Raw genomic sequence first — 22,782 nt, forward strand, 5'->3', positions numbered from 1 at the left:
TGTATTTTTAGTGGAGACAGAGTTTCACCACGTTGGCCGGGCTGGTCTCAAACTCCTGACATCAGGTGATCTGCCCACCTCAGCCTCCCAAAGTGCTGTGAGCCACCATGCCCAGCCTGGGGTGTTTTTCTCTCTGAACCTCTGTCCAGCTGTTTCCTGGGCATATCTGTGTGTGTCTGAGTGTGCACCTTTGGTTGTGTATATGTTAGGATGTCTAGGTGTTTTCCTTCTCTCTCTCTCTCTCCTTCCTTTCTTCCTTCCTTCCTTCCTTCTTTCCTTCCTTCCCTTTCCGACAGTATCTTGCTCTGTCACCCAGACTAGAGTGCAGTAGTATGATCATAGCTCACTTGCAGCCTCAAACTTCTGGGCTCAAGTGCTTCTCCTGCCTCAGCCTCCTGAGTAGCTGGGACTGCAGGCATGTGCCACTATGCCTGGCTATTATTATTATTATTTTTTGGAGAGATAGGGTCTGGTCTTGGGCTTAGGTGATCTTCCTGCCTCAGCCTCCCAAAGGGCTGGGATTACAGACATGAACCACCGCACCTAACCCTCTTGCGTTTGTTTATTTGTTTGTTTGTTTTTAAGAGAGGGTCTCACTTTGTTGCCCAGGCTGAAGAGCAATGGTGTGATCATACCTTATTTGCAGCTTCGAACTCTTGGGCTCAAGTGATCCTTTCACCTAAGCCTCCTGAGTAGCTGGGTAGGTGGGACTACAGGTGTGCACCACAATGCCTGGCATATATGTGTGTGTGTGTGTGCCAGGCACATACCTGTAGTCCCAGCTACTCAGGAGGCTGAGGCAGGAGGACCACTTGAGCCCAGAAGTTTGAAGCTGCAAGTGAGCTATGTCATACCACTGCACTCCAGCCTGGGCAACAGAGAAAGACTCTGTTGGAAAGCAAGAAAAGAAGGAAAGATATATATATCTCTTTATGTATGTATATATATGTATATATACTTTTTTTTTTTTTTGGAAGAGATGGGGGTCTTGCTATGTTGCCCAGGCTGGTTTTAAACTCCTGGCCTCAAGTGATCCTCCCATCCTGGCCTCCCAAAGGGCTGGGATTACAGGTGTTAGCCGCTACACCTGGGCTGGGGTGTTTGTGTGTTTGCATGTGTGTCCCTCTGCACTGAGTGTGTCCGTGGCCCTATGTGTTTGGGTGTTTCCTTGCACTGACTGTCTTTGTGTATGTCCTGCACACTGGGCATGTCTTTGTGTGCTGGGCATCTGTGTGTGTCCTTTTGTGCTGGGGTTGTGTCTTCATGGGTATGTCCAGGTGTGTCTGTGTCCCACTAAGCTGAGTGGGTCCCTCTCTTGTCCCACTGAAGTGTCTGCCTGGCTACAATGGTGACAACTGTGAGGACGACATAGACGAGTGTGCCTCCCAGCCCTGCCAGCATGGGGGCTCCTGCATTGACCTCGTGGCCCGATATCTCTGCTCCTGTCCCCCAGGAACGCTGGGTACGCCAGGGCCAGGGTTGGAGGACAGGATGGGAGGCTGTCTTCATCCCGTCCTGACTACCCCCCCACCCCGTTTCTTCCCCCAGGCGTGCTCTGTGAGATTAATGAGGATGACTGCGGCCCAGGTCCACCCCTGGACTCAGGGCCCCGGTGCCTACACAATGGCACCTGTGTGGACCTGGTGGGCGGCTTCCGCTGCACCTGTCCCCCAGGTTACACCGGTTTGCGCTGCGAGGCAGACATCAATGAGTGTCGCTCAGGTGCCTGTCATGTGGCACACACCCGGGACTGCCTGCAGGACCCAGGGGGGGGTTTCCGTTGTCTTTGCCATGCTGGCTTCTCAGGTAAGTTGGAGAAGGGGCTGGCCTGGGACCCCGCCTGTCATTGTGGCTAATCTACATGCTCCTGCTTGCTCAGGTCCCCGCTGTCAGACTGTTTTGTCTCCCTGTGAGTCTCAGCCATGCCAGCATGGAGGCCAGTGCCGTCCTAGCCCGGGTCCTGGGGGTGGGTTGACCTTCACCTGCCACTGTGTCCAGGTAGGTGTGGGTGTGGGCCTCTGGAGGAGGAGTAGGGGCGTGGCCTCCTGTGAACTACGGGCGTGGCCTCTAGGAGGAGGATGTGGCTTTAGGGGAGAGGTGGAAAGAGAAGGGAGTTTCGGCCGGGCGCGGTGGCTCACACCTACAATCCCAGCACTTTGGGAGGCCAAGGCGGGTGGATCACGAGGTCAAGAGATCGAGACCATCCTGGTCAACATGATGAAACCCCGTCTCTACTAAAAAAATACAAAACATTAGCTGGGCATGGTGGCACGTGCCTGTAATCCCAGCTACTCAGGAGGCTGAGGCAGCAGAATTGCCTGAACCCAGGAGGCGGGGATTGCGGTGAGCCGAGATCGCGCCATTGCACTCCAGCCTGGGTAACAAGAGCAAAACTCCGTCTCAAAAAAAAAGAAAAAAAAAAAAAAAAAAGAGAAGGGAGTTTCTGGGAAATACTGACATTTCCGCTGGCTCACGCCTGTAATCCCAGCACTTTGGGAGGCCTGAGGCGGGTGGATCACTTGAGGCCAGGAGTTCATGACCAGCCTGGGCAACATGAAACCCCTGTCTCTACTAAAAATACAAAAATTAGCCTAGTGTGGTGGCGGGCACCTGTAATTCTAGCTACTCTGGAGACTGAGGCAGGAGAATTGCTTGAACCCGGGAGGCGGAGGTTGCAGTGAGCCGAGATCGTGCCGTTGCACTCCAGCCTGGGCAACAGGGTGACACTCCGTCTCAAATAACAAACAAAAAACAAAGACACAATAAAACCCCTGACATTTCCTGGAGGTTAAGGGAAAGGTGTTTGGGGGGCGTGGCTTCCAGGGAGGGCGGGGCTTATTTGCCAGGTGGGGTCTCCCTTGTGGAAAGGCGAGAGGTTGGGTGGGACATGGGAAGGTTGGGAGGTCTCAACCTTCCTTAGTTTTGACTTCTTCTCTTCCCCCTCTTGTCCCTTGACCCTTCTTTTCCCCACTCTTCCGTTTCTTTTACTCCTTCCTTCTACTCCCCTCCCTCACTTTTTTTCCTCTCTCCCCAAACCCGACCTCCAGCCGTTCTGGGGTCCGCGGTGCGAGCGGATGGCACGCTCCTGCCGGGAGCTGCAGTGCCCGGTGGGCGTCCCATGCCAGCAGACACCCCGCGGGCCGCGCTGCGCCTGCCCCCCAGGGTTGTCGGGGCCCTCCTGCCGCAGCTTCCCGGGGTCGCCGCCGGGGGCCACCAACGCCAGCTGCGCGGCCGCCCCCTGTCTCCACGGGGGCTCCTGCCGCCCCGCGCCACTCGCGCCCTTCTTCCGCTGCGCTTGCACGCCGGGCTGGACCGGACCGCGCTGCGAGGCGCCCGCCGCGGCACCCGAGGTCCCGGAGGAGCCGCGGTGCCCGCGCGCCGCCTGCCAGGCCAAGCGCGGGGACCAGCGCTGCGATCGCGAGTGCAACAGCCCTGGCTGCGGCTGGGACGGTGGCGACTGCTCGCTGAGCGTGGGCGACCCCTGGCGGCAGTGCGAGGCGCTGCAGTGCTGGCGCCTCTTCAACAATAGCCGCTGCGACCCCGCCTGCAGCTCGCCCGCCTGCCTCTACGACAACTTCGACTGCCATGCTGGTGGCCGCGAGCGCACTTGCAAGTGAGCCCATCCACCCGATCGATCCGTCTGTCCATGCATCCATCCCAGTGTTTGTCCATGGTCCCTGCCTGTCTTTCCACCCGCCCATTCACTTGCCCTGTTTCGTTTTGCACTCTATCTGCCCATCTGTCTGTCTGTTCAACCACGTGCCCTGCCTATCTCGTTTCTATCTGCCTATGCACTTCTGTGCCTGTTTGTTTGTCCTTTTCTCCACCCAAGAATTCCTCTTTTTTTTTTTTTTGAGACGGAGTCTTGCTCTGTGGCCCAGGCTGGAGTGCAGTGGCGCAATCTTGGCTCACTGCAACCTCTGCCTCCCGGGTTTAAGCAATTCTCCTGCCTCAGCCTCTGGAGTAGCTGGGATTACAGGCGTGAGCCACCGCACCTGGCTGAATTCCTTTGTGTTTAGACAGAGTCTCCCTCTGTGGCCCAAGCTGGAATGCAGTGGCCTGATCTCAGCTCACTGCACATCCACCTCCCAGGCTCAACTGATCCTCCCACCTCAGCCTCCTGAGGACCTGGGATCACAGGTGCGAGCCACTGAGCCCAACTAACTTGTGTACTTTTTGTAGAGATGGGGCTTTGCCATGTTGTCCAGGCTGGTCTTGAACTCCTGAGCTCAAAGCGATCCACTCAGCTCAGCCTCTCAAGGTGCTGGGATTATGGGCCTGAGCCACTGAACCAGGCTAAGAATTCCTTTTATTCCTCTGTGTACCCAACTGTCTTCCTGTACCCCGACTTGTCCATTCTTGGGCCAAATCTGTCCATCCATGAACTCTTTTTGCCCCTCTATATAGCTGTTCATCTATGTGCATGCCCCTAACTCTCTCTGCCCCTTTTCTGCCCCTCTGTATGCCTATCTTAGGCAGTCCTTCTGTCCATCCCTACACCCCGCCTTCTATTCCTCTGCATATCTCTCTGTCTGCTTGGAAGCCTCCATCCCCTTCATCTTCCCATCCTCATCTTCCCTGGTTTCCCCCTTACTCTGCTCCAACCATGCTGGCCTCTCTACTGTTCCCCAGATACCCCAGGGCCTTTGCACAAGCTGTTCCCACTGCTTGGCTGTTCTCTTCCCCCACATGGCTCCTCCCTCACCTCCTTCAAGTCTTTGCTGAAATGGTGGTTTCATTTCACTTCAATGGTGCATTCCTGTAGTCCCAGCTACTTGGAGGATCGCTTCATACCTTCTCAGTGAGCTCCTCCCTGGTTACCCTCAGCCCTTCCTCTGCTTTATTTTTCTCCTTAGCATTTAATTCCATCCAGCACTCTGTGTGTGCATGTTTATATTTAGATTTTTAAAAATTTTTTGAGACAGGGTTTCTCTCCCGTCGCCCAGGCTGGAGTGCAGTGGTGTGATCTTGGCTCACCGCAACCTCCACCTCCTGGGTTGAAGTGATTCTCCTGACTCAGCCTTCCAAGTAGCTGGGATTATAGGCACTGGCCACCAAGCCCAGCTGATTTTTGTATTTTTAGTAGAGATGGGTTTCACCATGTTGGCCAGGCTGGTCTTGAACTCATGTTCTCATGTGATATGCCCACCTCGGCATCCCAAAATGTTGGGATTACAGGCATGAGCCACTGCCCCTAGCCTGTATTTTGATTTTACCGATGAGTGATGGAGATGCTGTATATTTGGCTCATGTATCTCCTTTACTGTCTATCTTCATGGAGTGGAATGCCAGCTGCACGTGGGCCAGGATTTGTGGCTAAGCCTTATCCTTGTGCCTGCAGCAGTGCCCAACATATGGCAGTCAGTCAGTTAGTACTTACTGATTAATTAATAGTTAGCCAGTGAGGCCAGGAGTGTGGTGTGGGCTTACAGTCCCAGCTACTTGGGAGGCTGAGTAGGGAGGATCATTTGAGCCCAGGACTTTGAGACTGCAGAGAGCTATGATTGAACCACTGCACTCCAGGCTGGGTAACAGAGCAAGGCCCTATTTCAACAAATCCATTAAAAAAAAAACAAAAACAAAAAAAAACAATTATCCAGGGCTGGGTGCAGTGGCTCACGCCTGTAATCCCAGCACTTTGGGAGGCCGAGGTGGGTGGATCATCTGAGGTCAGGAGCTCAACAGCAACCTGGCCAACATGGTGAAATCCCGTCTCTACTAAAAATACAAAAATTAGACAGGCGTGGTGGCACACGCCTTTATTCCCAGCTACTTGGGAGGCTGAGGCTGGAGATTTGCTGGAACCGGGAAGGCGGAGGCTGCAGTGAGTCAAGATCCCGCCACTGCACTTCAGCCTGGGCAGCAGAGTGAGACTCCGTCTCAAAAAAGAAATAATAATAATCCAATGAATGGCTAGATTTGCAGAAAGCCTCACATGGGCTCGTACATTCATTCCAGTCCCCTGTGCAAGCCTTGTCTGGAGTCTCTGTGCTCTACCGTGTGTGTTCACGGAATGGGGGATCATCTCCTCTGACCCCTGACCCCGCCCCTCTCTGCCTCACCCCACCCCACCAGCCCGGTATACGAGAAGTACTGCGCCGACCACTTTGCCGACGGCCGCTGCGATCAGGGCTGCAACACGGAGGAGTGCGGCTGGGATGGGCTGGATTGTGCCAGCGAGGTGCCGGCCCTGCTGGCCCGCGGCGTGCTGGTGCTCACAGTGCTGCTGCCGCCGGAGGAGCTGCTGCGTTCCAGCGCCGACTTTCTGCAGCGGCTCAGCGCCATTCTGCGCACCTCGCTGCGCTTTCGCCTGGACGCGCACGGCCAGGCCATGGTCTTCCCTTACCACCGGCCCAGTCCTGACTCCGAACTCCGGGCCCGCCGGGAGCTGGCCCCCGAGGTGATCGGGTGAGTGACCCCACCTGGAAGAGCCGTGGGGGCGGGGGAGAGGAGCGACACCGTTAATCCAGGTCTTGTGTGTTTCGTTTCACTTTAAGTCTTTACCCACTAGATGTCAGGAGCACAGCCTCCTGACTGTGACAAGCAGAAAGCGTCTCCAGATTGAGCTAGTGCTTCTGGGGTAGAATTGCCCCGGTCTAGTGCTGGCTCCCGGGGAGGCAGGCGGCTAAATGGCTTGGCAGAGTGGCTAAGGGCATATGTAGGTTTTTTTTTCTTCTTAAAGACATGGAAAATAGAGCCAGGTACAATGTTGCATTCCTGTAGTCCCAGCTACTTGGAGGATCTCTGGAGCCCAGGAATTCGAATCCAGCCTGGACAACATAGCAAGACCTCGATCTCTCTCTTTTTTCCTTCCTTCCTTCCTTCCTTCCTTCCTTCCTTCCTTCCTTCCTTCCTTCCTTCCTCTCTCTCTTTCTTTCTTTCTTTCTCCTTCCTTCCTTCCTTCTTTTCTTTTCTTTTCTTTTCTTTTTTTTCTTTCTTGATGGAGTCTTGCTCTTTGTTGCCCAGGCTGGAGTGCAATGGCGCAGTTTTGACTCACAGCAACCTCCACTTCCTGGGTTCAAGCTATTCTCCTGCTTCAGCCTCCTGAGTAGCTGGGATTACAGGTGCCCACCACGTCTGGCTAATTTTTGTATTTTTAGTAGAGATGGGGTTTCACCATGTTAGCCAGGCTGGGAGACCTTGTCTCTTGAGAGAGAGAGAACAGCTGGAGAGATAGGGGTTGAATCGGGGCATGTGTTACTGGGATCCCAGTGAAGGAGAGAATTTGGAGAAAGCAAGGGTCTTTGGCTGGGTTCCTGGGTGCAGAGCTTGAGATAAGGGTTCAAATCCATGTGATGTATTGGAGGCTTCTCCCCAGAGAAAAGGAGTGAGGGAACAGAGTGGGGTAGGGGATCAACTAAGGAAGGAGGTGGGCTCAGCTGGAGGCCCCAGTCTGATCCCATGGGGAGCCTTGGAGCATGAAAAGCACCTTGGAGTAGGACCCATCTTGTGCTGCACTGTGCATCTCAGCCAGTTTCTGGCTGCTGGCTGCCCTAGAGGTTGTTGCCTCCCAAGTGAGGGAGTCTGCCTTTTGCTGAGGACAGTTCTGGATAGAAGGAGCAGCTGTCTATTAGAAGCACATGCTCATAGCAGCTGGGGGAGATAAGTGCACCAGCCTGGTAAAGGATCACATCCTCTAGGATGCGTGAGGAGAGCTACTAAGATGTTGATATAAAAGCACTGTCCAGGCCGGGTGTAGTGGCTCACGCCTGTATTCTCAGCACTTTGGGAAGCTGAGGCGGGCAAATCATGAGGTCAGGAGATCGAGACCATCCTGGCCAACATGATGAAACCCCGTCTCTACTAAAAATACAAAAATTAGCTGGATGCGGGGTGGTGCGTGCCTATAATCCCAGCGACTCGGGAGGCTGAGGCAGGAGAATTGCTTGAACCAGGGAGTTGGAGGTTGCAGTGAGCTGAGATCGCGCCACTGCACTCCAGCCTGGGGGACAGAGTGAGACCATGTCTTAAGAAACAAAACAAAACAAAAAACAAAAAAATAGACTGGGCACGGTGGCTCATGCCTGTAATCCCAGCACTTTGAGAGGCCCAGGCAGGAGGATCACTTGAGGTCAGGAGTTCAAGACCAGCCTGGTGACATGGTGAAACCCTGTCTCCACTAAAAATATAAAAATTAGCTGGGCGTTGTGGCACGTGCCTGTAATCCCAATTACTTGGGAGCCTGAGGCAGGAGAATCATTTGAACGGAAGTTGCAGTGAGCTGAGATCGCACCACTGCACTCTAGCCTGGGCGCAAGACCAAAAAACAATGTCCATTGGATTCACGGCTCTGTGGGTACTGCTGACCACAGCAAGACACATTTTGGGCCTGCGGTGGGGTTGGATGCCAGCTGGATGTAGGTGGGCCATGGACACCTGTGGGTGGAAATGGCGCTTCTGAGCCACGCGCCCGGGAGGCAAGGTGGGGCTTGGTGCCAGGGGGTATATCAGGCAACTCTTGAGCCCTCTGGTCCCTCCCTGCTGTCCCTGCAGCTCGGTAGTGATGCTGGAGATTGACAACCGGCTCTGCCTACAGTCGCCTGAGAATGATCACTGCTTCCCCGACGCCCAGAGCGCCGCTGACTACCTGGGAGCGCTGTCAGCGGTGGAGCGCCTGGACTTCCCGTATCCACTGCGGGACGTGCGGGGTGCGGCCCGGACTTGGGGAGGGTCTGGCGAGGGCGGAGCGGGGGGTGGGGTGGGGGGGGTGGGGGTAGTCGAAGCCACACCCCCTGCTGAAGCCCCGCCCCCTGCCTCCTGCCTTTAGGGGAGCCTCTGGAGTCTCCAGAGCCCAGCGTCCCGCTGCTGCCGCTGCTGGCGGCCGGCGCCGTCTTGCTGCTGGTCATCCTCGTCCTGGGCGTCATGGTGGCCCGGCGCAAGCGCGAGCACAGCACCCTCTGGTTCCCCGAGGGCTTCGCACTGCACAAGGACGTGGCCGCTGGTCACAAGGGACGGCGGGAACCCGTGGGCCAAGACGCGCTGGGCATGAAGTGAGGACCCTGCTGGCTCCCTGTCCCTGACTACGGGGACCTTGTGAGCCCTGGACCCCGCCTTGACCTGACTCTGACCTCTGACCTCACCCCAAATCCTCCTTCCCAGCTGGACAGCTCTAGTGTCCCCTCTCACATCTCCTCTTCCCATTGTCCGCCAGGAACATGGCCAAGGGTGAGAGTCTGATGGGGGAGGTGGCCACAGACTGGATGGACACAGAGTGCCCAGAGGCCAAGCGGCTGAAGGTACTGCCCATTCCTCTGACCTTTGCCCCGTCCTCTGACCCTTTCCTTCAGGGTACTGGGTGGGGTCCTCAGTGGCTAATGGGAGCGCTTGGGATGTTGCCTCTGTCCCCATCTCCCCAGCTCCAGAGAATAGTCACAGCTTTGCAACCCTGTTTTCTTTGCGTGGTTCTGTGGCCTCAGAAGGAGATTTGCCCTTGGGGCCCCCAGGGTCCCTGTGGGCAGGTGAAAATCCTTCACTCTATCCTGCCCCTCCCCAGCTAGGCTTCTGCTTCCTGGCCAGCCTGCACTCTTTCTGGGGGGGTTCCCTAGCCCAGAGAGCAAGTCTGCCTTACCTCTGTTGGTTCCTACTTTGTCCAGCATGGGCTTAGCCTGAATGGTGCTCCAAGCAGGTTCTGAGCACCATTTCATCTCTTGGAATCATGCCCTTGGGTTCAGTATCAGTCAGCTTTGGCTGCCATTAAAAAAATCCCCGGGAGGTGGATAGTCTGAGGTCAGGAGTTTGAGACCAACCTGAGCAAAATGGTGAAACCCCAGCTCTACTAAAAATACAAAAAATTAGCTGGGGATGGTGACAGGTTCCTGTAATCTCAGCAGGAGAATCCCTTGAACCTGGGAGGTGGACGTTGGAGTGAGCCTAGTTTGCACCATTGCACTGCAGCCTGAGCAACAGGAGTGAAACTTTGGGGGAAAAAAATGTCCTGCAGAATAAGTGACCTAAACAGGAATTTATTTTTTTACGGTTCTGGAGGTTGGAAGTTCAAGCCCAAAGTGTCATCAGGGTTGGTTCCTGGTGAGGGCTGTCTTCCTGGCTTGCAGACGGCTGCCTTCTCATTGTAGCCTCACGTGGCCTTTCCTCTGTGTAGACAAAGGAAAGAGAGAGAGAGAAACGGGATTTCACCATGTTGGTCAGGCTGGTCTCAAACTCCTGACCTCGTGATCTGCCTGCCTCGGCCTCCCAAAGTGCTGGGATTACAGGCATGAGCCTCCGTGCCTGGCCCCCATCCTCTTCTTATAAGGATACTAGTCCTATTGGATTAGGGTCCCACCTTTATAACCTCATATAACCTTAATTACCTCCTTAAAGGCCTATCTCACCAGGCTTGGTGGCTTGCACCTATAACTTCAGCTACTTGGGAGGCTGAAGCAGGAGGATTGCTTGAGTCCAGGAGGTGGAGGCTACAGTGAGCTATGATTGCACCACTTCACTCCAGCCTGGGCAACAGAGCAAAACCCTGTCTAAAAAACAAATCCTATCTCCAAATGCAGGGACATGAAAGTTTTGTTTTTTTTTTTTTTTTTTGAGATGGGGTTTCACTCTTGTTGCGTAGGCTGGAGTGAAGTGAGTGCGATGTCGGCTCACTGCAACCTCCACCTTCCATGTTCAAGTCATTCTCCTGCCTCCGCCTCCTGAGTAGCTGGGATTACAGATGCCTGCCGCCACGCCTGGGTGATTTCTGTATTTTTAGTAGAGAAGGTGTTTCATCATGTTGGCCAGGCTGGTCTTGAACTTCTGATCTCAGGTGATCTGCCTGCCTCCCAAAGTGCTGGGATTACAGGTGTGAGCGACTGTGCCCAGCTGGAAGTTTTAGATACGATTTAGGGTTTTAGTGTATGATTTTTATTTTTATTTTTATTGTATTTTTTTGAGACCAAGTCTCACTCTGTTGCCCAGGCTGGAGTGCAGTGGCACAATCTCAGCTTACTGCAACCTCCACCTCCCAGGTTCAAGCGATTCTCCTGCCTCAGCCTCCAGAATAGTGGGATTACAGGCCTATGCTACCACGCCCAGCTAATTTTTGTATTTTTAGGAGAGACAGGGTTTCACAATGTTGGCCAGGCTGGTCTCGAACTCCTGACCTCAAGTGATCCAGCTTCTTTGGCCTCCCAAAGTGCTGGGATTACAGGCATGAGCCACCGCGCCTGGCCAGTGTATGATTTTTAGAGGGGGCACAATTCCAGACTCCTGCTAGCATTACCCATAAATGTCTCTAATGAACATCAGACATCTTATTTCATCTCTTTGAGGATCCCATGAAGTAGCTATTGACATATAGTTCGATTCACAACTCCCTTCCTCCGTGCAATGTTGTGAAATGGAGACATCCTTTATGGTGGACAGATAAAAAAAATTTGCTTAACCCAGACTTTTCTTTTTTCTTTCCCATCCCAAAGTAGGTATTGGAGGTATTAACGGGTTAGCCCAATGTAGTCGTGGTGGTATCTTGGCATAGTGGAATGACTGTGTCATCCTGATTTTGCCAATGAGAAGCTCAGCGCTTTAATGTGATTTGCCCAGAGCCTCCCAGCTACTAAGGGGTGGTTTGGAACCTGAATCTACCTCTGACACTATCCCAAGTTGCTTATACTACGTGCTTATAGTCCCAGCTGCTCAGGCCGGTTAGGTGGGAGGATCATTTGAGCCTGGGAAGTTGAGGCTGCAGTGAGCTATGATTGTACCACTGCACTCCAGCCTGGGTGACACAGTGAGACTCAGTCTCTAAAAAATATATACATAAATCATTAAAGCCATTTATTACTTAAAGAGACAAAAAAAAGAAAGAAAGAAAAAGACAAATCTTGTGTCTTCCTTTTATTAGCTCCCTGGGCTGTGGCACACATCAATTTCCCCTTAATCCCAGCACTTTGGGAGGCCAAGGTGGGTGGATGACTTGAGGTCAGGAGTTCGAGACCAGCCTGGCCAACATGGTGAAATCCCATCACTACTAAAAATATAAAAACTTAGTCGGACATGGTGGCATGCACCTGTAATCCCAGCTACTTGGGAGGCTGAGGTAGGAGAATTACTTGAACCCACGAGACAGAGGTTGCCGTGAGCTGAGATCGTATCATTGCACTCCAGCTTAGGTAACAGAGTGAGACTACATCTCAAAACAAACAAATTAAAAAAAAAAAACAAGCAGATGGTAAATGATTTACCAGGGCTCTGTGTACATCTCCTAAAGAGAAACCTGTAGGAATACCCAGCCCCACCCCTGGCAGTGGCTCTCCCCACCTCCAAAGGGTGAGGTCTTAGAGTGAGGTCTGAGACTCCGGGTACCTGCCCCTTCAGGTAGAGGAGCCAGGCATGGGGGCTGAGGAAGCCGTGGATTGCCGTCAGTGGACTCAACACCATCTGGTTGCTGCTGACATCCGCGTGGCACCAGCCATGGCACTGACACCACCACAGGGCGACGCAGATGCTGATGGCATGGATGTCAATGTGCGTGGCCCAGGTCAGTGACAGTGCCCCTCCCAAAGTGATACCCCTCACCCATCCTACTTGTGAGAGGTTATTTCTGAGTCTGTGTTTTGGGGAGAGATAAATTTCTGAGTCTGTGTTTGGGGGTCTCTAAGCTTCTGTGAAGGGTGTGTGTTCAGCAAGACTCTTGGTTGGAAGTGACAAAGGCCCAACTCAAACTAGCTTAAGTGAAACAAGGGATTTATTGACTCATGTAACTAAAAGTGGTGGGCCCATTTGGATCCAGGACTCAGATTTTCTCCCTCGTTTGACTTCAATCTTACAAAACCTTCCTAATGCTCCAACAAAAGTCTCAGGGTGCATTCTGATTGGACAGACTAGGGTCATGTGCTCATCCTTGAGCCAATCAGAATGGCCAGGAGGCTGGAATATGCAAATTGACTAAGCCTGATTTGCTTACCTGTCCTTGAGCCAGGGGGAAGGTTGGTCTCTACCCAGGGCTTGAGAATGGAGAACCAGATGCAGGTGGCTTCCTAAGAAAAACCAGGACAAGTACTTGTATACAGTATGTGCAGTGTAGCGGACTATGTTGTTTGATCCTCTGAGATCCATCTTTGCCATGTTTCAGGGTATTCCTGCCTTAGCTTCATTTTGCTTTTACTCCAAATGTACTGTGCTTAATGGCTTTCTTTTGAAGTCCGTCTGGCTACTGGAGCCTGAAGTGCCTGGGATTTTATGTCCCTGGGGCAGCTTTTTTTTTTTTAAAATACTCTAATGAATTGGCTGAAAGGGGCAGCTCCTAACCAGTGGAGGCAGTAGTATGAAAGGGATGGTCTTTTGAGCTGGATTAGAACTCTGGGGTACAACTCATGTTCCAGAGTCCCTCTGTGGGATCAGGGTGGAATAACCCTTTAGGAATTTACTGGAGGTTGCACACTTGCTTGACTCCCAGAGCCCCTTGTCCTGTGTTACCTGGTCCCTAGGAGTCGTTCTGTGATAAATTACATGCCTACAAATCCTCATCCTGGGTGTGGGTGTGCAGACAGGAGGATCTGCCAATCCTTGGCCTCCCATGTGTCCCATGAGCTCCTAATGTGGTGCCCTTGATTATATTCCCTGGGAAGAGCCCTGTGTTTACCTCCCTGCTGACACACTCCTGTCCCCGCAGATGGCTTCACCCCATTAATGCTGGCTTCCTTCTGTGGGGGGGCCCTGGAGCCAATGCCGACTGAGGAGGATGAGGCAGATGACACATCAGCCAGCATCATCTCAGACCTGATCTGCCAGGGGGCTCAGCTTGGGGCACGGACCGACCGTACTGGCGAGACTGCGTTGCATCTGGCTGCCCGTTATGCCCGTGCTGATGCAGCTAAGCGGCTGCTGGATGCTGGGGCAGACACCAATGCCCAGGACCACTCAGGCCGCACTCCCCTGCACACAGCTGTTACAGCTGATGCCCAGGGTGTCTTCCAGGTGAGACAGACACACCCTTTAGACTTCAGAGCTGGGGCAGGCATTAGATTTATCTGGATTTGAGCCCCAGGTCTGCCTTTCAGAGCTCATTTTTTTCTCCTTTGGAAAATGGGTATATGTGGGAGTACAGCTGCCATACCTGTCAAGCAGCTGCTCCCTGAACCTCATCAATTTCAGGGGTCAGGGTTTGGTGGTTGGGGACTTCATGGGGCTTCGGGGTGCTCCTGATTCCTCTGTTCCTGCCATGACTCCTCCTGCTGCATCCACTCTCTGTCATAGATTCTCATCCGAAATCGCTCTACAGACTTGGATGCTCGCATGGCAGATGGCTCAACGGCACTGATTCTGGCAGCCCGCCTGGCAGTGGAGGGCATGGTGGAAGAGCTCATTGCCAGCCATGCTGATGTCAATGCTGTGGATGAGCTTGGTAGGTTGGCAGAGGAATTGGGTCTAGGCTGGGTTAGTGTCACCTGGGCCCCAAGGGTCATGTTGGTGCAAACTCATACCCATGTTGAGACCCAGCCACTGAAGTTCATGCACACATAACCAGGCTTCATGAATCTACACTTTCATGCAGGGGCACCACTAGTCCTTAGGGTACCTCAGGGATTGAGAAAAAGGTGCCTTTCCCTTAGACAGTTCATTTCCATCTGCTTTGTTAGAGGACACACTCTGCTTCCACGTGCTGGAAGTTGTTACAATAAGCGTGCACATCAGGCCATGTGTGGTGGCTCATGCCTGTGATCCCAACACTTTGGGAGACCAAGGCGGGAGGATGCCTTGAGACCAGACTGGGCAACATAGTGGGCTCTATAAAAATCTTTTAAAAGATTAGCCAGGTGCAGTGGTGCACACCTGTGGTCCTAGCTACTCAGGAAACTGAGGTGGGAATATCATTTGAGCCCAGGAGGTTGAGGCTGTGAGCTGTGATTGTGCCACTGCACTTCAGCCTGGGTGACAGAGCAAGACTCTGTCTCAAAAAAAAAAGAGTTTACATCAACCTAATCTATATGTGATCGCAACTTGCTGGAGGTAACTTGTTCGTAGAGCCCAACCATGCAGATTCACAGTATCCATCCTGGCCTCCTGTCCAGAGGACGTCACACAGCCACACATACACTCAAGACACTCACATCCTTTGGAGGAGTTGTTCCCAGTTTCAGCACTATTGACATTTGGGGTTGGATGGTTCTTGGCTGTGGGGAGCTGTTCTGTGCATTGCAGGGTGTCGAGCAGCATCCATGGCCTCAACCCACTAGATGCCAGTAGCATCCCACCCCTACATTGTGACAGTCAAAAACATATCCAGACTGGGCACAATGGCTCATACCTGTAATTTTAGCACTTTGGGAGGCCAAGGTGGGCAGATCACTTGAGGTCAGGATTTCGAGACCAGCTTGGCAAACATGGTGAAATCTCTACTAAAAATACAAAAATTAGCTGGGTGTGGTGGTGGGTGCCTGTAAACCCAGCTACTTGGGAGGCTGAGGCAGGAGAATTGCTTGAACCCAGGAGCTGGAGGTTGCAGTGAGCTGAGATCATGCCACCGCACTCCAGCCTGGGTGACAGATTCTGTCTCAAAAAAAAAAACAGGTTCAATTGCCAAATGCCCAGGGGGCATGGGGGTGGTTGTGGAATTTCTCCTGGTTGAAAACCACAGCTCTGGAGCAGGGCTCTGGAGCAGGGCTGGCCAATAAGACTTTCTGTGATGATGGAATTATTCTCTGCATTGTCCAATATGGTAGCCACTGGCCACATGTGGTTACTGTTGAGCACTTGAACTGTGTCTGGGGCAAATGAAGATCTAAATGTTTTAGTTCATTTATTTTCTTTCTCTCCTTTTGTTACCTTTTTGTTTTCTGTTTTTTTTTTTTTTTTTTTTTTGAGATGGAGTCTTGCTCTTGTTGCTGAGGCTGGAGTGCATTGATGTGATCTGGGCTCACTGTAACCTCTACTTTCCGGGTTCCAGTGATTCTCCTATCTCAGCCACCTGAAGTAACTGGGACTACAGGTGCACTGGCTAATTTTTTGTATTTTTAGTAGAGGCAGGGTTTTGCCATGTTGGCCAGACGGGTCTTGAACATCTGACCCCAGTTGATCCACCTGCCTCAGCCTCCCAAAATAATGGGGTTACAGGTGTGAGCCACCGCACCTGGTCTTTTATTTATTTATATTTTTTAAACAGCTTTGGCCGGGCTCTGTGACTCATGCCTGTAATCCCAGCACTTTGGGAGGTCGAGGTTGGTGAATCACCTGAGGTCAGGAGTTTGAGACCAGCCTGGCCAAAATGGCGAAACCCCATCTCTACTAAAAATACCAAAAATTAGCGGGGCATAGGGCACCTGTAATCCCAGCTACTTGGGAGAAGAAGAACCGCTTGAACCCAGGAGGCAGAGGGTGCAGGGAGCCGAGATCGCACCATTGCACTCCAGCCTGGAAAACAAGAGTGAAACTCCATCTCAAAAAAAAAAAAAAAAGCTTTATTGAGATATAATTCACAGGCCATACAATTCACCCATTTAAAGTGCACAATTCAATGGCTCTTAGTATAATCAGAGTTGTACAACTATTGCCACAATTAATTTTAGAACATTTTACCACCTGAAGAAAAAACTCTCACCACTGAACCATCACCTGCCAAGCCCCTCATCTCCAGGCCTGTGCAGCCGCTGATTTGCTTTCTGTCTCCATGGATTTGCCTGTTCTGGATATTTCATATAAGTGGAATCATATGATATGTGGTCTTTTTGTCTGCCTTTTTAAAGTTAGCATTATGTTTTCAAGGTTCACCCATGTTGTAGCATAATTCAGCTGAATGCTATTCCATTGTATTGATGAATCACTTTTTTTGTTTTTAATTTTTAGAGATAAGATATTGCTCTGTCATTCAGACTGGAGTGCAGTGGTGTAATTACAGCTCACTGGAGCCTCAAACTCCCAGGCTCAAGTGATCCTCCCATCCCAGCCTCCCGAGTAGCTGGTATTACAGGTGTGTGCCAGCATACCTGGCTAATTTTTAGTTTTTTTTGTGGAGATGGGGGTCACACTTTGTTGCCCAGGCTTATCTCAAACTCCTAGCCTTAGGCAATACTCCCACCTTGACTTCCCAAAGTGTTGAGATTACAGGCATGAGCCACTGTGCCTGGCCAAAAGTTTCAATTTTGATCATGTCCATATTTTGTAGTTGTTAGTGTTATTTGTGGTTTTGGTGTCATATCTAAGAATCTCGGCCTAATTCGAGGCTATGAAGATTTACTCTTATGTTTTCTTCTAGATGTTTAGTTCTATAGTTGGAGCTCTTATATTTAAGTTTCTGATCCATTTTGAGTTAATTTTTGTATAAGATGTGAGGTAGGGGTCCAACTTCATTCTTTGGATGTGAATATTCAGTTGTTCCAGCACCATTAGTTAAGAAGACCATTCTTTCCCCATTGAATGGTCCTGGCACTTATTTTATTACATTTAAATCTAAAGAACCACATGTGGGTTGGGTATGGTGGCTCATGCCTGTAATCCCAGCACTTTGGGAGACCAAGGCCAATGGATCACTTGAGCTCAGAAGTTCGAGACCAGCTTGGGCAACGTAGTGAAACCCCATCTCTATCAAAAATACAAAAAATTATCCAGCCATGGTGGTATATGCCTGTAGTCCTACCTACTAGGAAGGCTGAGGCAGGAAAATTGCTTGAGCCCAGGAGGTGTAGGTTGCAGCGAACTGAGACTGCGTCAATTCACTCCAGCCTGGGTGACAGAGCAAGACACTGCCTCAAAAATAAATAAATAAGCCGGGCGCGGTGGCTCACGCCTGTAATCCCAGCACTTTGGGAGGCCGAGGCGGGTGGATCACAAGGTCAAGAGATCGAGACCATCCTGCTCAACATGGTGAAACCCCGTCTCTACTAAAAATACAAAAAATCAGCTGGGCATGGTGGCGCGTGCCTGTAATCCCAGCTACTCAGGAGGCTGAGGCAGGAGAATTGCCTGAACGCAGGAGGTGGAGGTTGCGGTGAGCCGAGATCGCGCCATTGCACTCCAGCCTGGGTAACAAAAGCAAAACTCCGTCTCAAAAAAAAAAAAAAAAAAAAAAAACCAACAAAAATAAATAAATAGATAAATAAGAACCACATGTAACTGACTAATGTATTAGACAGCACAACCCTAGGATCAACCGAATGAGGTCCACACAGCTCCCACTGTGTATAGGCAGTCATGCATGTGCACACACACACACAGGCAGTGCCTCCCCATTGCACAGTAAGAATCATTTTGCAGATTTGCATACACATGGACCCAGACACAAGTACCTGGATATTCATGGCAGGCCTGCCTCATCTACCCCTCCACATTCTAGACAATTTCTGCCTCTCTGACATAGGGATTCCAAGACATAAGCCTGATCCTGACCTCTCTCCCCTCCACCCTCCAGGGAAATCAGCCTTACACTGGGCTGCGGCTGTGAACAACGTGGAAGCCACTTTGGCCCTGCTCAAAAATGGCGCCAACAAAGACATGCAGGATAGCAAGGTGAGCTCCCGCCCTGGGTCCACCGGGGTCAGCACTGGCACAGCACCCTGAAGGTGACAGAGACCAGGGTGAGGTAAGGCTGGTGGGGACATTCACCCTGCCAGCTTTTGGGGGTAGAACTTGGGGCCAAGAGGTTCCAACAGTGGATTGGAGGAAGTCTGTGACAACCGCTGTGTGATCTTGAGCAAGTTGCTTAACTTCTCTGAAATTCTCTGAACCTCATTGTCCTCATCTGTGAAGTGAGGAAGCAACAGTAATCACTTCATTGCATCTTCTGAGGATTCAGCGAGCCAATGCATTTGTAAAGTGCTTAGCAAATCCTCATTAAAGGTTACTGTAATGATTGTTGTTTAAAACCCTTGCAAGGTGGTATTTTGTAACCTCATTTTACAAATGAGAAGGATGAGGCTCAGAGGTATGCAGGAGGTAGATTCTGTTCTGATTTAACATTTTACTATTTTATTCATTTTTGTAAAATTAATCTTACTTAAAAAACCAAACAAAACAAAACATTGCAGGCTGGGCATGTTGGCTCATGCCTGTAATCCCAGCACTTTGGGAGGCTGAGGCGGGTAGATCACTTGAGGTCAGAAGACCAGCCTGGCCAATGTGGTGAAACCCTACCTATACTGAAAATACAAAAATTAGCCAGGCACGGTGGCAGGTGCCTATAATCCCAGCTGCTTGGGAGGCTGAGGCAACAGAATCACATGAACCTGGGAGGTAGAGGTTACAGTGAGCTGAGATTGCGCCATTGCACTGCAGCCTGGGTGATAGAGTGAGACTCCATCTCAAAAACAAACAAAAAAACCCAAAACATTGCATTAAAATACCATTTACTTTGGTGACTAAAGTTTTTGGTGGCTCCTTAAATTTTGTGCCTAATGGCTGGGTGCCATGGTTCACACCTGTAATACCAGCACTTTGGGAGGTTGAGGTGGGTGGATCACTTGAGGTCAGAAGTTCGAGATCAGCCTGGTCAATGTAGTAAAACCCTGTCTCTACTAAAAATACAAAAATTAGCCAGGTGTGGTGGTGCACACCCGTAATCCCAGCTGCTTGGGAGGCTGAGGCAGGAGAATCACTTGAATCTGGAAAGCGGAGGTTGCAATGAACTGAGATTGCGCCACTACACTCCAGCCTGGGTGACAGAGTGAGACTCTGTCTCAAAAAAAGACAAAAGAAAAGAAAATAAAAGTTATGTCTAAGGTGAGTACCTTGCTTAACTCACCCTAGTCTTGGCCTTGACCCCTGGCACTTAGTAGATGTTGGATGAAGGCGGGCACGGTGGCTCACGCCTGTAATCCCAGCACTTTGGGAGGCCAAGGTGGGTGGATCATGAGGTCAGGAGTTTGAGACCAGCCTGACCAACATGGTGAAACCCCATCTCTATAAACATACAAAAAAATTGCGGGGTGTGGTGGCAGGTGCCTATAATGGCAGCTACTTGGGAGGCTGAGGCAGGAGAATCGCTTCAATCCAGAAGGTGACGGCTGCAGTGAGCCGAGATCTCACGGTTGCACTCCAGCCTGGGCAACAAGAGTGAAACTATGTCTATAAATAAATAAATAAATAAATAAAAGTAGGTGCTGGATGAATGTGGTTTAGAGGAAAGGTGTGAAGGCTACCCTAGCTGAGCTGGGATTTAACCCAGGTCTGTTAAGCGCCAGTGTCTAAACTCACAGCTCCCGGGATCCGCCAAGAGGCTGGAAGACCTTGCTACTGTCAGCCGGGGGGAGGGGGGCTGACGCTGACCTCTGTGGGTTCTGGCCCCCCAGGAGGAGACGCCCCTGTTCCTGGCCGCCCGCGAGGGCAGCTACGAGGCTGCCAAGCTGCTGTTGGACCACTTCGCCAACCGCGAGATCACCGACCACCTGGACAGGCTGCCGCGGGACGTCGCCCAGGAGCGACTGCACCAGGACATCGTGCGCTTGCTGGATCAACCCAGTGGGCCCCGCAGCCCCCCGGGGCCCCACGGCCTGGGGCCTCTGCTCTGCCCTCCAGGGGCCTTCCTCCCTGGCCTCAAGGCGGCACAGTCGGGGGCCAAGAAGAGCAGGAGGCCCCCCGGGAAGGCGGGGCTGGGGCCGCAGGGGCCCCGGGGGCGAGGCAAGAAGCTGACGCTGGCCTGCCCGGGCCCCCTGGCCGACAGCTCGGTCACACTGTCGCCCGTAGACTCGCTGGACTCCCCGCGGCCTTTTGGGGGGCCCCCTGCTTCCCCTGGTGGCTTCCCCCTTGAGGGGCCCTATGCAGCTGCCACTGCCACTGCAGTGTCTCTGGCGCAGCTTGGTGGCCCAGGCCGCGCGGGTCTAGGACGCCAGCCCCCTGGAGGATGCGTGCTCAGCCTGGGCCTGCTGAACCCCGTGGCTGTCCCCCTCGATTGGGCCCGGCTGCCCCCACCTGCCCCCCCAGGCCCCTCATTCCTGCTGCCACTGGCTCCGGGACCCCAGCTGCTCAACCCAGGGACCCCTGTCTCCCCGCAGGAGCGGCCCCCGCCTTACCTGGCAGTCCCAGGACACGGCGAGGAGTACCCGGCAGCTGGGGCACACAGCAGCCCCCCAAAGGCCCGCTTCCTGCGGGTGCCCAGCGAGCACCCTTACCTTACCCCATCCCCAGAATCCCCGGACCACTGGGCCAGCCCCTCGCCTCCCTCCCTCTCGGACTGGTCCGAATCCACACCCAGCCCGGCCACTGCCACTGGGGCCATGGCCACCACTACGGGGGCACTGCCTTCCCAGCCACTCCCCTTGTCTGTTCCCAGCTCCCTTGCTCAGGCCCAGACCCAGCTGGGGCCCCAGCCGGAAGTCACCCCCAAGAGGCAAGTGTTGGCCTGAGATGCTCTTCAGTTCTTACATCTTGGGGGGCACTGAAGAGACCCCCAACTTGCCTACTTTCTTTCTCTGTCTCTTCCTTCCTTTTAGTCTTTTTCATCTTCTCTCTCTCTCCACCAGCCCTCCTGCCTCCTTGCCTTGCAGTGTGACTGAGATATGTCATCAGCCCAGGGCCTCAGTCTTCCTTTATTTATAACGGGTGGGGGCTACCACCCACCCTGTCAGCCTTGTGAAGAGTCTGGGACCTCCTCCTTCCCCCCTTCTCCCTTCTCTCATTCCTGTCTTTCTCCTTCTGGTCTCTCATTTCCTTATACTCTGACATGAACGAATTATTATTTTTTTCTTTTTCCTTTTTTTTTGTTTTTTACATTTTGTATAGAAACAAATTCATTTAAACAAACTTATTATTATTATTTTTTACAAAATATATATATGGAGATGCTCCCTCCCCTGTGAACCCCCCAGTGCCCCTGTGGGGCTGAGTTTGTGAGCCCATTCGGCCAAGCTGGATTCTGTGTACCGAGTACACAGGCATGACTGGGCTCCCGTGTACCAAGTACACCACCCAGGTATGTACCAAGTAGGCACCCTTGGGCATGCCCACTGGGGCCAGGGGTTGGGGGAGAATTGGGAGCCTCCTCCCCACCCCACCTCCCTCACTTCACTGCATTCCAGATGGGACGTGTTCCATAGCCTTGCTGGGGAAGGGCCCACTGCCAACTCCCCCTGCCCCAGCCCCACCCTGGGCCACCTCCCTTTGGGAACTAGGGGGCTGCTGGTGGGAAATGGGGTCCAGGGGAGATGTGTGCATTCCTTTGTCTCCCTGTAAATGTGGGACTACAAGAAGAGGAGGAGCTGCCTGAGTGGTACCTCCTCTTCCTGGTAATCCCCTGGCCCAGCATCATAGCAGAATAGAAGTATTTTTAGGCTATTTTTGTAATATGGCTTCTGGTCATAATCCCTGTGTAGCTGAATTCCCAAGCCCTGCATTGTACAGCCCCCACTCCCCTCACCACCTAATAAAGGAATAGTTACCACTCAGTGTTGTTGGTCTGTGTCTAGCTAAGGTGGGGAGTGTTGGCAGTGGGACTTCTATTTCCCCCACCCAGGGCTAACTTAAGTTCCCATCTTGGGGTAAATATATTTGACTTACCTGTCTACTCACGCTTCCTCTTTTGGGAGATGAGTAGTGATTGTATTAGTGGTGGTCACCTGACTTAAGCTGAGCCAATCAGATTCTTTTGCTTGAGAACTTTCTTTAATAGAGAGGCTAAGAACGTTGTCCAGTTGGTGGAGCTCTGAAGGTCACAAACAGAATCAGAACTATCAGTGGCCAGTTCGAGGTGGTGGGCGAACAGATGAGCAAACAGGGCAGAAGAATGAAGCTAATATTCAGGGAGAATCAGAAGTGAGAGGTCAAATGGCTCCTTGAGGGCTGGAGGGGTTATCCAGCTCCCAATGCAGTATGAATTCCAGTTAATGGAGTGTTCATTTCGTTGAGATCAACAGGTATTTATTAATT

The 22,782-nt window shown here is 52.2% G+C and overlaps 1 protein-coding gene across 2 annotated transcripts in view; it reads left to right on the forward strand.

Moving 5' to 3' along the window:
- Nucleotides 1-22,301, forward strand: part of NOTCH3 (notch receptor 3) — a 44,240-nt gene extending 21,939 nt beyond the window's left edge. For both annotated transcript variants that reach the window (XM_032271566.1, XM_032271567.1), the window contains exons 21-33: nucleotides 1,330-1,462; nucleotides 1,549-1,806; nucleotides 1,880-1,998; nucleotides 3,048-3,613; nucleotides 6,076-6,408; nucleotides 8,494-8,648; nucleotides 8,768-8,990; nucleotides 9,152-9,236; nucleotides 12,307-12,469; nucleotides 13,604-13,908; nucleotides 14,188-14,335; nucleotides 18,335-18,432; nucleotides 20,211-22,301. In XM_032271566.1, coding sequence (XP_032127457.1) covers nucleotides 1,330-1,462; nucleotides 1,549-1,806; nucleotides 1,880-1,998; nucleotides 3,048-3,613; nucleotides 6,076-6,408; nucleotides 8,494-8,648; nucleotides 8,768-8,990; nucleotides 9,152-9,236; nucleotides 12,307-12,469; nucleotides 13,604-13,908; nucleotides 14,188-14,335; nucleotides 18,335-18,432; nucleotides 20,211-21,263 — 3,639 coding nt within the window. In that variant the 3' untranslated portion in view covers nucleotides 21,264-22,301. The remainder of the gene's footprint in view (nucleotides 1-1,329; nucleotides 1,463-1,548; nucleotides 1,807-1,879; nucleotides 1,999-3,047; nucleotides 3,614-6,075; nucleotides 6,409-8,493; nucleotides 8,649-8,767; nucleotides 8,991-9,151; nucleotides 9,237-12,306; nucleotides 12,470-13,603; nucleotides 13,909-14,187; nucleotides 14,336-18,334; nucleotides 18,433-20,210) is intronic.
- Nucleotides 22,302-22,782: the final 481 nt, after the last annotated feature.

The sequence above is a fragment of the Sapajus apella genome, unplaced genomic scaffold, assembly GCF_009761245.1.
Source record: "Sapajus apella isolate SASKATOON/1434 unplaced genomic scaffold, GSC_monkey_1.0 scaffold237, whole genome shotgun sequence".
Classification (NCBI taxonomy): Eukaryota; Metazoa; Chordata; class Mammalia; order Primates; family Cebidae; genus Sapajus; species Sapajus apella.